The following is a 15,400-nucleotide window of genomic DNA, read 5'->3' as shown; positions in this document are numbered from 1 at the left end:
CCTTTAACTGTAGCTCCGGCTAATTTAAGTTCTATATCGACGCGTGTGTTCTAACACGATATCGTTTCTGCGGTCACCGTCACTTCGCGGCGACCCGTATCTCGTACGACGTGACGTAAACGAAGCCTAACGATAAACGGATTTAAGATCTCTGTTTTAAGGATTTCATTCATTTCGTGACTTTCTTTAAGGAGAAGTTTACTTAATTTATTTATGCGAGGAGTCTCCGGTGTCAGTGCTTAAACAGTCATAGACATAAAACATTCATAAAAAATAAAGGAGGGGAGATGATAGACCACGCTAACGGGAATGTTTTTCAGACGCGACTTTTCTAATGATTCCCATTAGAGTGTGATATCCAGAGTAGGAGGGTTTCAGTGGGTTTATATGAAATTATTGTTAAAACCAGCAACTGATCAGGACAAGGTCATACGTATATCTGAAATAGTTCTCCTTCAGTAGCTTCCTTCCTCTTTGTCACTTACATGGTTCATGTTCAGGAGTAAACTCATCCTGTTTCGTGGTTTAACTCCTACTTTCGCTTGCAGCGAGAGACGCTGTTACGGCAGCTGGAGACCAACCAACTGGACATTGATGCCACACTGGAGGAGCTGACGGTTCAGCAGGAGACAGAGGATCAAAATTACGAAATGTAAGTAGGCTTCCTGTATGATCTCTATCATCTAACACACCTGAATAAGATTAAACATCGAGGTCATGATGTGCATGTGCATCAGAGGAGTAGAATATCTAGCAGATTATCTAGCATTTGGATCCGATGTGTAAATAACGCGCGTCTAGTCGAAGCGATTTTCTTAGTTCTATAAGCGCTGCACACCGACGGGAGAGTCCGTACAGCAGCGAAGGAGAAATACGGAGATTAGAGGAAAGGGTCGAGTAAAGACGTTTGTGTTGATTCTCCTTCCACATTTTGGTGGATTGAGGAGACTCTAAAAGTTTGTTTGTGCTAAAGCAGAGCTGTCAGGAATCAATATAGATTCCCCTTTAGGGGATGTGGTAGCTCAGCGGGTAAGGTGTTGGCCTGCTGATTGGAAGATAGTGAGTCGGAATCCCAGGGCCACTCCTGGGCCCCTGAGTAAAGGCCCCTAACCCTTAATTCATCAGCTGTATAAATGAGATAAATGTACGTGGATAAGGGCATCTTTCAAATGCTATAAATATAAATATAGGTTTTAATGGCCAAAATGGAGTTATGCTTTTTCTTAATTACAGTCTTGTGAAAAAAAAAAAAGTATAGAAATAAATAAATAAACAAACAATGGGTGGGGTGGGGTGGTAGCTTAGTTGCTGAGGTGTTGGACTTCCGATCGGAAGGTTGTGAGCTTGAATCACACGTCCACCAAGCTGCCACCGACCGCTGGGCCCCTGAGCAAGTCCCTTAACCCTCAATCGCTCAGTTGTATAAAAATGTAAGTGACTCTGGATAAGGATGATAAATAAGGATTTATGCCGTAAATGTAAAAAAAATTGTCGAAATAGACAAATAAGTGGTCCATTAACTACTGACAGAATGTGTATGTGATATTTGATTCCTTATTATCAAGATAAGTAACAGAGGTGAGGGGGTTAGGGTTAGAGTACTTCCATAATCAACAATAAACTCCTTAGATTAACGGATACACATTTAGACATTTTAAGTTTAGTCGGATCAGATCACACTGATGCATCACTAATTCTGGTGCTCATGTTTTTGCAGATTTTTAGAGATGATGGAAGCGCGTGCTAAAGGCTACAGATCTCCCACCGACGCTAACGGTCAGAGCCCCTCGTCAGGCTCACAGTCCCCTGTGGTCCCAGCCGGTGCCAGCTCTACAGGCAGCTCCAGCCCCGGCACTCCACAGCAACCCCCCATCATCGGGCAGAACCCGCAGTTACCCTCCACCTCACCGCCTGTGGATGCTCAGATACCCGTCTCTCTTCCTCCAGCTTTCGTTCCGTCTCCGTCTCCCGCTCAGCAGCTGCAGAAACGCAGTTTCATCTCCAGGCTGTTTGGCTCCACTGCCGCCCCTGAGACACCCACTTCTGTCCTCGGTCAGTGTGTCTATCTTACACACATACACACACACACACACACACTTTCTTCACAGTTTCCTATTTCTACAGTTCCCATGAGACTCAATGCTCCAAGAAATAGAATAATTCAAAGGATTAGGACTCGTGAACATCATGAGTGGAGAATCACATGACTTTCTGTGGGTGTGGGAACTTTGTAACCTCCTCAGCATCAGCAGGACCTTGACAAAGATAACACTGTTTTTTTGGGGTTTTTTTTTTTCAGAAAAACACTGAATAAGTAGCTGTATATTTAAATCTTTTTAAATCTCCATCTGAGGTTCATCTCTCTTGTGTCGAATTCTTTGAGGATTCTACAAACTGGATGGATGGATGGATGGTAGATTGAGTAAAATGATCATTGTACAGATTTAGTGTCTTATCGATCTTTATATCACTTACGTAATTCTAAGTTTGTTCGGTTTCTTTGTTTAGAGACGGAGCCTGCAGCGTCCCGGACCCCGGTCACGGTGCAGTGTGTGGACGACTTTGTGCCAGACGAAGGACTGGATAAGAGTTTCTTAGAAGACAGCGTCGCCTCCAGCGCCAAACAGGGCATGAACACCGGGCCCCAGCCGACCGCGATAGACAGCGACAGGTACGGCACGCGCGCTCTGTCTCTGTAGGATTTAGGATAAAGGCAAATCTGACAACAACCCCTTGGTGAATTTATTTGTCCATCTAAGTAGTGTGAAGCTAATAAACAAAAATCCCCACTTATTAGCCTCATTCACCTCGGATGGGATTAAATCCATTATTATTTTTAATCAGGTTGAAATGTGGCATGATGGTTTCACAAGATACTAAAAAAAAAAAAAATCCTCATGAATGCTGATTTGGTCAAATCTGATCGATCGATCGATCCATTGATGATTCGTGTGGTACAATCAGTACACGCCGAACGCCGGGACTGGGGCTGTATCTCAGGTGTCCTCTGTAAGACCTGGCACTAATCTGGATCCAAGACACGAGGAGCTTTCATTTCAGTGTAACTCCAGAAGCTGCCGTGTTTAGAATAAACAGCTTTTTAGGCAGTTAATTGTGTACATGTTAAGTGTTTAGCATGACATCGTTGTCCAGAGTGTTGAGGCTTACACACTTGCGTTAACACTAAAATCAAGTCGTTGATCAGAACGTTAGAGGTTTAAGACCCAGCAGAGACAAACTGCCACCGTTGGGCCCTTGAGTGAGGCCCAGACTGCCACTACTGGGCCCTTGAGCATGGCCCTTAGTCATCGGAGTGTTTGAGGGTTAAAGCGCTTGCTTGAGGGCCCAATGGTGGCAGTTTGGTGGGTCTGGTTGGTTCTGGGATTTGAACTCACAACCTTCTGATTCTTCCCCAAAGAATATTACTGTGAAACATCTGCTACTGCTACATTTACAGCATTTAGCAGATGCCTTTATCTCGTTTACTCAACTCGTTGAAGTTGAGGGTTAAGGCACTTGCTCAAGGGCACAGAATTGGAACATTTTGATCAGTAGTCCAACGTTTTAACCACCAAGCTCCCATTTTCCACTTTTTATGTAATGGTTCTTGTCTGTTGCCAGAAGAGTCTTTGCTCCATGTCAGGACTAAAATCTTCACACAATCCGCACTTCAACCACCGTCTCTTTTTATTTCTTCTGTCAGTGATGGAGAAGGAAGAGGAGGGAACCCCATGGTGGCAGGGTTTCAGGACGATCTGGACCCCGACGATGCTGCGCCCATGCAGCAGCCCACATCCTCGGTCCCGAGTAAAGATCTAAACATCACCTTATCCAGCGACGAGGAAGAGACTGCAGCCAAACCTGTCGTGTTTAAAGATGAAGATCTGGATATCCAGCTGGAAAGCCACCTGTAAGTTTTATCAAACGAGGCTTCACTTTTCTTCACTAATCCTGAAAGGTGCGTTAACTTTCACACTCTGTCTCTCTGCTCCTGCAGGGACGACTTCAGCTCTCTGGCGCTGGAGGAAAAACCCAAACTCGTGAAGTCCCTGCCTTCAGAGCCTTCGATCCTCACGCCGACTCCTGCGCACGTCTCACAAAATCCACACACACACTCGCCTTCCAAGGGGGGGAAAGCGAAAGGGCCTCTTCCTCAGGGTGGCGACTCCTCCGATACGGATCCCGAGGCTCCAGTGGCTCAGCAGATGCTGTCCTTCGTCATGGACGACCCCGATTTCGAGAGCGAAGAGGAGCATGTGCAGAAAGACAAAAAGGTAAGAGACAACCTTCGGAATCACTTTTAAAGCCGGGTTTATGTTTTCCGCATCATGACGGAAATAAGCGGCGTGGAGTCATGTGACTTGTCATGAGACGTTATGAGTTCACACCTGAGCTGAGGATCTTAAATTCTCATTTCTTACCTTTCTTTCTCCGTAGGACGCCGTCCGTATCAGGTCCGACCTTCCCGACCTCTCGGACGACGAACTCGTCCCTGTCGAGCCGCTTAAATCCACCGGACTCTCCTTCAAACCCAAGAACGAAAGCGACCTTTTCGGCCTGGGCTTCGAGGAGAAAAGCGTTAAGAGCAAAGAGAGCAGCGACGAACAAGACGGTGAGTCCTTCCTCTAGCACTACATTCTCTTTTTTGTTTTTTAAATTTCTATCTCGTATCAAGTGGAAACTGCAAAAATAGTTAGTTCTTGTCTGTTGTTTTTTTTTTTATTCTTTTTTTTTTTTTTTTTTTTTGCAGAAAAAGAAAGCAAACACTCCACAAAAGAAAAGAAGAAAAAGAAGAAGAAGAGTAAAGAGGTGAAAAGAATCATATGTCTGTGTTGTTTTTATGCGTCAGATTGTGGATATAAATAGTAACTGATTTTTTTTATTTTACATTTTTTTTATTTATTCGTTTTTTTTATTAAAAAAAAAGAAAGGAACAAACGGATTCATGCATTTTTAGATATATATCATATGAAGGTTATGAGTTTGGGGGCCAATTGTTTGGTGGTGGAATTGCATCTGTGATCGTTGTGAAAAATTCTCCTGTTGCTCTTCTCGTCGACGATTGATGGAACGGGGGCCAATCAGGGGCCCATCAGATTTCAGCAGAGGCCAGGGCCCCTGTGGCCCCGCCTCTAGAACCGTCCCTGATAATAATTGATCTAGATTGTATATTAACTGAATTAATTATACATTTGCACTAATGTTTATTTATTTATTTTAATTTTTATTTCTTTATTTACTTTTACATTTTTTTTTCTAAATTTTATTTATTTATTTTTAATGTCATTTTAGTTATTTATTCACTTTAAACCCTAGGTTATCATCGTTCTCATTTTAAATCCTGGGTAGAGGAACGTTTCACACTTGCAACATAACCCAGGATTCTGAGTGTTTGTGTTTGGATTCAAAAATCATACATATTGATTTCATATCGTTTCATTTTAGCGCATTTTCATTGGTCAGAAATGATAAAATGGCTGTTTTTAGTATCAGTAGATTTTTACAATTTTTTTATTTGAACCTAAATTTAAATGTCAAACCTGTCTAAAGAAACATCGACAATAGAGTCCCTTTATGTTCTTGAGGTTTGTATGACCTTGTTGTTCACGTCCTCCTTCGCAGGATGAGGAGAAAAGCGTCAAGAAGAAGAAACACAAGAAGAAGGAGCGTGAGGAGCCAGAAGGAGCCGGAGACGAGAAAGAGAAGAAAAAGAAAAAGTCCCGGAGCAGGAAAGCAGGAGATCTGGATGATCTGGAGGCCTTCCTGGCTGGAGGAGCAGCATCAGAAAAGAGAGAGGAAGGCGACTATGAGGAGCTCTAGAGGATGAAGCGCGGCAGATTTATTGTTTTTTCTTTTTCTTTTTTTTTTTAAAACCTGCACTTCTGGTCTCGACATGTCATCAGCATATCAGCAGCGCAGTTCTAACCTGGTCTGGTGTGTGGTGTGTGTTAAACAGTGAGATGATGTTAAAAGCCACTCTCAGGCACTCGTGTATCATTTCCACCACGGAGGAGGGAAGAGAGCAGACTCCCGTAACTCCGGCTGCAATAAGTGGAGAAGCCGTCGAGATCTCCTGCATCCTGCATAGAACTTTTTTCCAGGGTGAAGAATCGACTGGCTACTTGCTTTCTACTGTATCTGCCTTTTTCTTTTTTCTTTTTTTTTCCACTTCCACTCCAGAAGTGAATCATTCGCCATTGATTTAGTAGCTGTTTTTTGTAGGCATGTGCTGATAACACAGGGGTTTAGGTTCAAAATTATGCAAACTCGTGTATGTTGTAATTCCGAGAGCTTCGCTTTGGCTTAGTTCCTCACAAATTCAAAATAATGCTTTCAATGAAAATAGAAATTAACGTTATTTACCGCATTAGCTAACGATCAAACCTTTAGCCAGAACGAACCAGAAATCATACAAAACCAACCAGGAAGGAAGGAATGAAAAGCTTAAAGCATGGCGTTCTAGGAACATCAATGCACTGATTTAGATTTAAAAGTAAAGCGGACTTAACATCGAGTCCTGAGGTACACCTGCTGTTTTCTACACACGTTCTACAGACATTTCTGTTAAGTGTTGCATTGTGGCACGACAAATTACAGCGTAATACTAAGTCATACTGCGGTTAAGCTTACGGTAAATTTCCAACCTCTGATTAGGACAAATTTATGAAAACATCATCTCGGTTTGAAAATTCTCAGCAAGTGACGTCAAATTGAAACGGCTCCTCGGGGCATCAGCTTTAAAAGACTGTTAACTTTAACACCTTAACTTTAACTATTAACACCATAATTTTCCTGGTTTGAGTGGGTAACGTTGCTATGTCGCTAACATAGACAACCATCAAAGCATCCATGTTTTCTCTTTCTTTTATGTTATATTGAATGCGTCGTTACTACGTGCTTGAATATCAAACATGCAAAGCATTTTCCAAAAATTACACGGAAATTTTTTAGTTTTTTTTATTTTTTTTTTTATTTAATTCGTTAAATCCTGACTAGCGACGACAACATTATGAAAATATCAGGAGCTAAAGAGTAATATCGGCACGTGCCTACTCAGTCATAAACGCATGACTCTTCCAGTCGGTGTTCATGCATGGCTTAGCGTTCTTTACTTACATTTAGTTTTGGTGTATAATGTACGTGACGTGTGCTGTGTACTGTACTTTGTGCCTGTGTATTTTGTTTCTCCATTTTCCAAAAAGACGTTCTCGTAGATTTCATTTGGAATGATACGGATTTGCGAGGAATTATTATTATAATTTTTTTTTTTAAACACGATTCTCTGCTACTGGTTACTGCTACAAATATCGGAAACCTAAACCTGTTTTATAGGAATAGTTCAGCCAAAAATGCTAACAGTGTACAAGAAATAAAACACCTTTACTACGGATCATCGCTAGTCGATCAGCCAGGAGAAAATTAGCTTAAATTCTTTAGATTTGCGCTGTCCTGACTAATCGCACACAAAGTAACTCATATCACAGCTAATAAATAATTAATAAACGGATTGCCATCAAGATACGACAACTAGCTACAAATATATTTCGATTTTATTTTAGTAATCGTGTGACGCCGTAGCTCGAAGTAGCTTCTCTTATTTGTTATCAATGTTGCAAAACTAAAGAAATTAAATATCTTCAGACGTTTTTGGCTGAACTATGTTCAGAATTTGCTCGGCTCTCAGGTCGGTCAGACATCCGGGCCACGGTCAAGTCAACTGCACTACCTGTATATAAATATGTTTTTAGTCGCTAACGGGCGAGTCTAACGGGAATTCTTCGTACTACCAAACACCATAACAAACAAGTCAGAAAGGATACGAGACGTTAAATAGTTCCATCCTTTGGTGAGACATCAAACTTAGAGACATTTTTCTCCTTCAGCTCAGTCGTAGTCGATCAGCCGACATGCGTTTTGTTTTGCTAACGGATTTATTTCCTATTTCTTAATTTACATCGTTGCGTTTAAACATTTTTCCTCCACAGTGAAGTTTTGTTTATATGTTTAAAAGATGAAAATAATGCTGAATCGTCATGGTTACAATTGTGGAATTACAATTTTTTAGTGTTAAGCTGCACTGCTAGTCAGCCTGAGCTACTGAAATCTTTTGCTACACAGAATGCGAGCGGTGTTTAAAGATTTACTCCGTCACCTGTGCGTTAATTCGTGACACCTGATACTAAGTCGGTCAACAGCGTAAAGTGGATTCGTTTGATTTAGAATCGCAGGTCGATTGTACATTTATATGTAATTTGAAGGTTTATCATTCCAGTTTGTTCTTCACGCATTGTTCACACACTCCCCGTCTTTCTGTATACTGGGATGATTAAAGATCACTTCTGCTAGATGGCACTAGAGTTCAAAATCCAACTTAAATTCTAACATTTATACCCTCCGACCGACTCTGTTTATTTTTCCATCTCTCCTCCGTCGCCATGAACCGTGTCTTCAATCCGAATCTCTCGACTTACCGTTCAAAAGCGTTTGCTACCCGGTTTGATAAAGCAGGAAACAAAACGCGTGGACGCGTGTCGGCTGATCCGCTAGATTCGAGTGGATTTAAAGGGGTTTGTTTTTCTTATACCGTTAAACCTCTTGCCCTCCGTAGCTGCTTCAGAGAAGGTCTGAAAATGACCGCTGTGGATTAAATCATCACGTAGGTAGGAAAGAAGTGTGAGATCTTTCAGAAACACTGCAGTTCCAAAGACATTTCCATTTCAGATTTGATGTGGTGATGTGAGTTTTGCTTTTTCTGATTCTCAGAAACATTCTGCATCACTGAGGACCAGTGGAAACACTATTATTATTATTATTATTATTATTATTATTATTATTATTATTGTTGTTGTTGTTGTTATTGCTTTACTCCCTTAATGCTTGAGACCAAACCTTGGTAAGTGCAATGAATGTTTCATCTTTTTTTTTTCCTCTCTCTCTCTCTCTCTCTCTCTCTCTCTCTCTCTCTTTCTCTTTCTTTTTCTTTGCAATGTTTTTGTGTTGATTTTTTGGAACACTCCAAGAGACTCGAGAAAGAAAACTGTGCTTCTTCATATTCATACGGCTGTAATTCACCGGGTCCGAGTGTCCGACTCTGCATGGAGCTCAGACTCTCAAGATAATGAATTGAAAACGACAGACACGCACACAGCTTTGGCTTTCGTAAGAAACAGCACTTTTGAACAGACCCACACTCACGACTGGCTTCCTGTCCGACTTCATACGACGTTAAACTGTGTGCGAAAACAAAACACAAATATAGCACGGACTTTCCTCCATCAGCCTTGCTTCCAGTTCCTTTATTTTATTTCGATCCTGCCTTCACACTTCACACACATGCACACACACACACACACAGTGGTGAATGGGTGTACAAACTTTTTAATCCATTAGAAGTTACAAGGCACTGTATCCTATTTTGTCTAAAAGTAGAACAGAGAAAGAAAGGAAAAAAAGAGCGGTGAATTTTATTTTCATTTCTAACAGCTTGGACAACAGATACTGTTTAATTCTTATTTATTTATTTATTTATTTACTTCATTTGAACCTTTACAAGAGTACTGTTACATTTAGTAAAAAAAAACAAAAAACTTACATGTTAGGTAAAAGAAACCTGGGGGGTGATTAGACTTTAGATCAGATTTGGGACATTAATACAGGAACATTTTTTAATGAGCTTTCTGAAAACACTGAGTGTTTCTTCTAAGATATTTGAAGCTTTTGGCTCATTACAAGCTGATAGAGCAGACTGCTCTCTAACTACTCTTTACGGTTAAAGTACGTCACTTTAGATATGAAAGTCTTCTGCTTTTGAAGCTCGTCCTCCTCAAGCCGAGCTTTAGTCGTTCCTCAGATGCTTTTCTGCTCAAAAACTAATTTCTAATCTTCCTGTTGGTTCAAACTCTGATCGTCAAACTGTTTACACCCCCACAGAACTGACACTTGCTGGGTTTTAGTTTTCTGTCTAAACCTGAGAGATTTGTGTGTGAAACTGTCAGGAAATCAACAGTTTACAAAATGCTGAAATACTGAAAAAACCAAGAACAACACCACAGTCAAGTTACTGTGATTACACACAAACACAAACACATATAATTTGTGCGTAAAGCTTTAAATCTAAGTTTAGTATCGGTGTAAATAAATCTTCTCCACAGTGTCTCTCTGGACGCTCGCATATCACTTTACTCCTGAAACGAAAGAACAGATACAAATTCCATTAAACCTCTCAATTTGTGTGTGTGTGTGTGTGTTTGTAATAATCTTACACACTTCTAGGTTATTTATTTTTTTTGGTTCTCTGGTTGAAAAAATTTTGAACTCAAAAGTGTTGATTTTTGAAGTGAAAAGAAACGAACACGTTTCTAGAGCAAACTGTTTTGAAGCAAACACATAAGAGGAGCTTTGTTGGGTCTCAGCACAAGGTTTGAAGAGACGATCTTTGACCTCCTGGATGGAAACACGTCCGGAAAATTAAATACGTTTTTGAGCCTTTGTGTACACCGGGGAGGTGTACAATTTTTATTGATTTGATTTTTTAATTTATATTTTTAGCATTCTACTGTATTAATATCTGCAGATTTTTTATTTTTATTTTTTTTTGTAGTTACTGTGTTTATTTCTTTGGGGCACGGTGGCTTAGTGGTTAGCACGTTCACCTCACACCTACAGGGTTGGGGGTTCGATTCCCACCTCCGCCTTGTGTGTGTGGAGTTTGCATGTTCTCCCCGTGCCTCGGGGGTTTCCTCCGGGTACTCCGGTTTCCTCCCCCCGGTCCAAAGACATGCATGGTAGGTTGATTGGCATCTCTGGAAAATTGTCCGTAGTGTGTGAGTGAATAAGAGTGTGTGTGTGTGCCCTGCGATGGGTTGGCACTCCGTCCAGGGTGTATCCTGCCTTGATGCCCGATGACGCCTGAGATAGGCACAGGCTCCCCGTGACCCGAGGTAGTTCGGATAAGCGGTAGAAAATGAGTGAGTGTTTATTTCTTTTCACTTCAAAAAGCAACAAAAACGTGCACATTGGTATGGGGGTGCCAGAATTTTTGCACATGACTCTCAGGTTTATTAAGACTTTTATGATTTTATGAGTAATACAGTTTTGGGTTACATTTAGTCAGGTATAACGTGTATAGTACTTTTAGTATATCTCTAAGGTAAATGTTTTTAAAATATCAGACGAGTGTAAACTTAGGAAGACGTCTATCTTAAATGCAGAGGGGTCAGGAGACGGCATTTACCTTCGGCTTTCTCCCTGCAAAAGAAGGGAAACAAGATCGTGAGAAACGAGCAACATGGTGTTTGTGGTTTTGATTCTTTTTTTAGCTAAAGCAAGAGAGCAGTTCCTGTTCATTATTGCAACACTTACAGCTGCAGTACGCATGAGTTGAGATCACGGCCAGCAGGAGCAGGACGAAGAGCAGATAGCGCAGGACCGCCCAGATGAAATCCATCGAATCTGTGAAAGAAATCCAACATGCGCTGAGAAAACAAGCTAGAACCTTCACTCAGAAATCGGATCGTCACTGGAAATCTCACAGGATCTCTAGCGCGACCTTCAAAATGTACCTTCGCGATGAAGATGGGATTCGGATCAGAGAAAATGCTACTTCTGCTTCTATAATCTGGGAAATTTGTGTCAGGGTTTTCATTTTCATTTTAATATTATTTTTACTAAAGCTTTACAAAGCAGTGTTTTAAAAATGACATTTATTGTAGTAAGATTCAAACAAAAAAAAATCCAAATAATTTTACTGCATTGAACAACAAATGACTATTTATTTATTTGTAATATTTCTTATTTATTTATTTATTTATTTTATTAAGTAACATAAGTATTGTGCTTATAGTCTACAAACTAATATTTAAAATGTTTTGAGTTTTTATATTTATTAAATATAATAATAAAAATTTATATTTATGTTGCTTAATAATAAAATAAATCAATAAATAATATTACAAATAAATAAATAGAAATTTCTTGTTTTTAATATAATTATAATTCTTATTTTTTTTAACAAAAAAGTTGTTACTATAGCCTACAAATTACATCTTAAAATAAAGTTAAGTATTTTAAAATTAATTATTTATTAGCAATTTCAATCCTTAATAAGACTAAAGGAATATGTTTTAGAACATTTAATAAATCTTTGTTTTTTTATGTTATTTGTACATTAATTATAAAAATATCACCAGGTGTAACTCATTTTTAAGAGCCGTAGATGTAGTTTTAATTTTGTTTTAATCTCTAAACCTTTTACTTGATCAAAATAAACCACAAAGGAATAAAGATTCAAACCATTTGATCGAAATCTTTAAAAGTTTTTTATGTCGTTGCTTCACTTTAAGGCAGCTTTAAAGTGATTAAGTAAAATAATTTCTAGAAAAAAAAAAGGATTTAAAAATAATTCTGAAAGTATTTTGTAGTTAATCTTTAAAGAGCAGGACATTGTGAGGTGAGGAAGAAAAAGCGACATTCAAAATAGAATATAAAATTATAATTTGTGATTTCTTTTTACCATACATTTTAATGTTGGGATGTTAAAACTGTAACTAATGTTTTAATTATATAATAATTAATTTTATATTATTTTTATTATGTTTATTTAGTTAGTGATTCTTTACATTCTAACCATTTTATTTATTTTTATTAACATTTTAACATGACACTTTCTTATATAATTAATATTTATGGATATATTTTACGGTTAGATTTTACTAACTTAACATTTGATGTTTGAATTAGGATGAATGAAAATTTATTATTTTAATCTTGAATTTATTTGACAAACTTTTCTTGAAAAAAAGAATTCTGCTATTTTTTCTTTTATGTGACTGTAACATTATTGTGCATTTAATAATTCTCTATAAACCCCAACCAAGGAATGCTGAATACTATTATTATTATTATTATTATTATTATTATTATTATTATTATTATTTTACTTTTTCTATAATAAAAATATTATTTTGTCTCTAGAATAATTTTATTTGTTAGTTTTTTGTTTATTTATTTATTCATTCATTTTAGGAGCAATGCCAGATTTTTAGTCTATTTATATATTGTAATAACAATTTATTAAAAATGTCCTGGTCTACAGATTAGTGTGAAACACTGAATAATCGGATCGTTGACAATTTGGTAATGATAAACGACAGCCACGTGACTCGGAGCAGACTCACTGTGGAGCTCTTTCTCGGCCAGTTTGACGATGTAGCTGCCGTTCTTGAGGCCGCACCAGTAAACTCCGTCCCCCTGAGACAGACTCTTCACAGACACGATGAAAGCATTGCCGTTGTCCGTCACGCTCAGACGCCCGTTCTCCAGCTCCGTGTTTCCTGACATGAAGGACAAACCCGTGCAGCATTTGGTATCCGTTGTGTCCATTTTACACCAAACTCTCTGCAGGTCTTTATGGTTTGGTTTGTAGGGACACTCCAGCTTCTGCTCAGCGTGACACTGGAACACGACTACAGAGAAGAAAACAGTGTCACTTCAATCAAGCAGATTTAAAGAAATCTATCAATTCAGGATATAAATTGATTTTAAATTGATCCCTAAATTGCAAGCCAGAGATGACGGCGGTGAGAAAAGAACTCCCTGAGACGACATGAGGAAGAAACCTTGAGAGGAACCTCATCATCATCTAGGTGATACTAAAGAGTGTGATTATAAATCCTTTCCCTTCTATAACAAGACTGTAGAATATTCTGTATGGTCAAAAAGCCGTTCATTCTAGTTAATAAAATAAAGTCTCACTTTCTCTTGTTGACGTTCTCTACTGTTTACTGATGAAGCAAAACTGTTCAGTTCATCAACTGCAGTCCAAAACCATCTTCCTGGTTTCTAAGTGCTAATGTCCTTCCTCAACAATCTCACATATCTCCACACTGTCCATGTTGAAGGACATCATCAGGAGCAGCGAGTGGTTTCCTGGTGATTAAGCAGAAGTGTGATGATGATGATGATGTTGATGATGATGGAGAGAGTTACGTAACAGCTGTGACGAGATGTTCTTCATGTTCTTCTTATGAATGATTGAGTGAGAAACATCTACATCTTCTTTTCCATCTCTTTCCTTTTTTTCTCTGTGCCGTTTAATTCAATTTCCTTTCTTCAGATTCCCTTTACATTTATAAGCACTTTTTCCCCTTTTTCATCCTTTCTTTTTGTTTCTCTTTTCCATTGTCTTTTCTGTTCCTTTCTTTTTTCATTTAGACTTTTACTTCTATTCCTTCCATTTACCTATTTATCCTTTTTTTACCTTTACTTATCCTTTCTTTTTTTGTTTTCCTATTTCTTTAAATCCCTTCCAATGTTATTTGCATTTTTCTTGTCTGTCTGTCTGTCAGTCTTTTTTCCATTCTATATTCCAGCATCTGTTAATTTTTTTATATGTGTTTTCCCCTCAAATGAAGATTATACTAAGCTCTAGAGTTTAGTTTTTCCATCAAAAAGGAAAAGCTAAAATCCATAAATTGGCTGTGATAAAATAAATAAATAAATAAATAATAAAATATAAATATAATATAAATAAATAAAAATAATTGGGGGTGGGTGGTGCTGGTCATCTTTTTAAATGTTGACAGTTATTAACTGTTAATTACGGTTTCACACCCACACCCACACCCACACCCACACCCACACACACACACACACACACACACACACACACACACACACACACACACACAGACAGGTCAGTGAGCTAAAATGATCTACTTCCTCATCATGAATGATCACATCTGGACACATCTGAACTTTTCCTTTAAAAAATATATTTTATTTAAAGAATGAATTCTATTCTTATTCCCTACAAATAAAGCATTAGCAGAAGCACAAGCATTACAATAATTTTTTTTTTAAATAAATAATTGTAATGCTTGTGCTTCTGCTAATGCTTTATTTGTTGTATTTTATTATATTTGTTGTATTTCTGCTAATCTTCATTTCGTTGTATTTTATTATATTTTATTTCCATGACGCTACACTTTCATCTGTAATAATCATGATAACAATATCGATGAATTTCTTACTTTTAATAATAATAATGATTTGTAAAAGACATTTATTTTTAGTATTTTTTTTTTATTAACATGATACTGTTGTTCTCTTACCTGCAGAGATGAAGATCAGTGTAGATGTTAACAGGAACATTTTCCTTGCTGGATAAAACACACACAATCACACACACACACAAAGCTCTAAAGTAAAATGTTCTGCTCTTGGCTAAGCGCGATTAGGAAATGAACATGACAGGAAGTAGCCACAGCCTTAGAACTTTGCAGTGTTTCTTCCTTGTTTAGTGTTATCGATGACCTGCTGTGGAGCTTGACTGCAAAACAAAACCATCTCTTAGCAAGTCAGGATATCAGGATTAAAGGAACCGTTTGCTAACTTTCCTCAT

General features: G+C 38.3%; 2 protein-coding genes across 4 annotated transcripts in view; one reads left to right on the top strand and one right to left on the bottom strand.

The window, feature by feature from the left end:
* rabl6b (RAB, member RAS oncogene family-like 6b) overlaps window positions 1-9,278 on the top strand; it is a 24,101-nt gene extending 14,823 nt beyond the window's left edge. For both annotated transcript variants that reach the window (XM_060883004.1, XM_060883003.1), the window contains 8 exons: window positions 549-652; window positions 1,718-2,052; window positions 2,509-2,671; window positions 3,704-3,910; window positions 3,998-4,274; window positions 4,438-4,612; window positions 4,751-4,809; window positions 5,623-9,278. In XM_060883004.1, the coding sequence (XP_060738987.1) occupies window positions 549-652; window positions 1,718-2,052; window positions 2,509-2,671; window positions 3,704-3,910; window positions 3,998-4,274; window positions 4,438-4,612; window positions 4,751-4,809; window positions 5,623-5,820 (1,518 nt within the window). In that variant the 3' untranslated portion in view covers window positions 5,821-9,278. The remainder of the gene's footprint in view (window positions 1-548; window positions 653-1,717; window positions 2,053-2,508; window positions 2,672-3,703; window positions 3,911-3,997; window positions 4,275-4,437; window positions 4,613-4,750; window positions 4,810-5,622) is intronic.
* An 80-nt stretch (window positions 9,279-9,358) lies between these two features.
* si:ch211-102c2.4 (uncharacterized protein LOC568178 homolog) lies at window positions 9,359-15,259 on the bottom strand. 2 transcript variants are annotated; one of them, XM_060883007.1, is made up of 5 exons: window positions 15,111-15,259; window positions 13,176-13,463; window positions 11,362-11,451; window positions 11,234-11,247; window positions 9,359-10,184 (listed from the first exon to the last, which is right to left on the bottom strand). In XM_060883007.1, exons 1-5 carry the CDS (start codon window positions 15,148-15,150, stop codon window positions 10,179-10,181), a joined length of 438 nt encoding a protein of 145 aa, XP_060738990.1. In that variant the 5' UTR covers window positions 15,151-15,259; the 3' UTR covers window positions 9,359-10,178. The 2 variants fall into 2 exon arrangements, with proteins under 2 accessions (XP_060738990.1, XP_060738989.1); XM_060883006.1 differs by lacking the exon at window positions 9,359-10,184 and having other exon boundaries at window positions 11,020-11,247.
* Between the last annotated feature and the right edge of the window lie 141 nt (window positions 15,260-15,400).

Source organism: Tachysurus vachellii, chromosome 12 (assembly GCF_030014155.1).
Source record: "Tachysurus vachellii isolate PV-2020 chromosome 12, HZAU_Pvac_v1, whole genome shotgun sequence".
In the NCBI taxonomy this organism is placed as follows: domain Eukaryota; kingdom Metazoa; phylum Chordata; class Actinopteri; order Siluriformes; family Bagridae; genus Tachysurus; species Tachysurus vachellii.
Note: the sequence above shows the minus strand (reverse complement) of the source record. Positions and strands in the feature narration are given on the sequence as shown.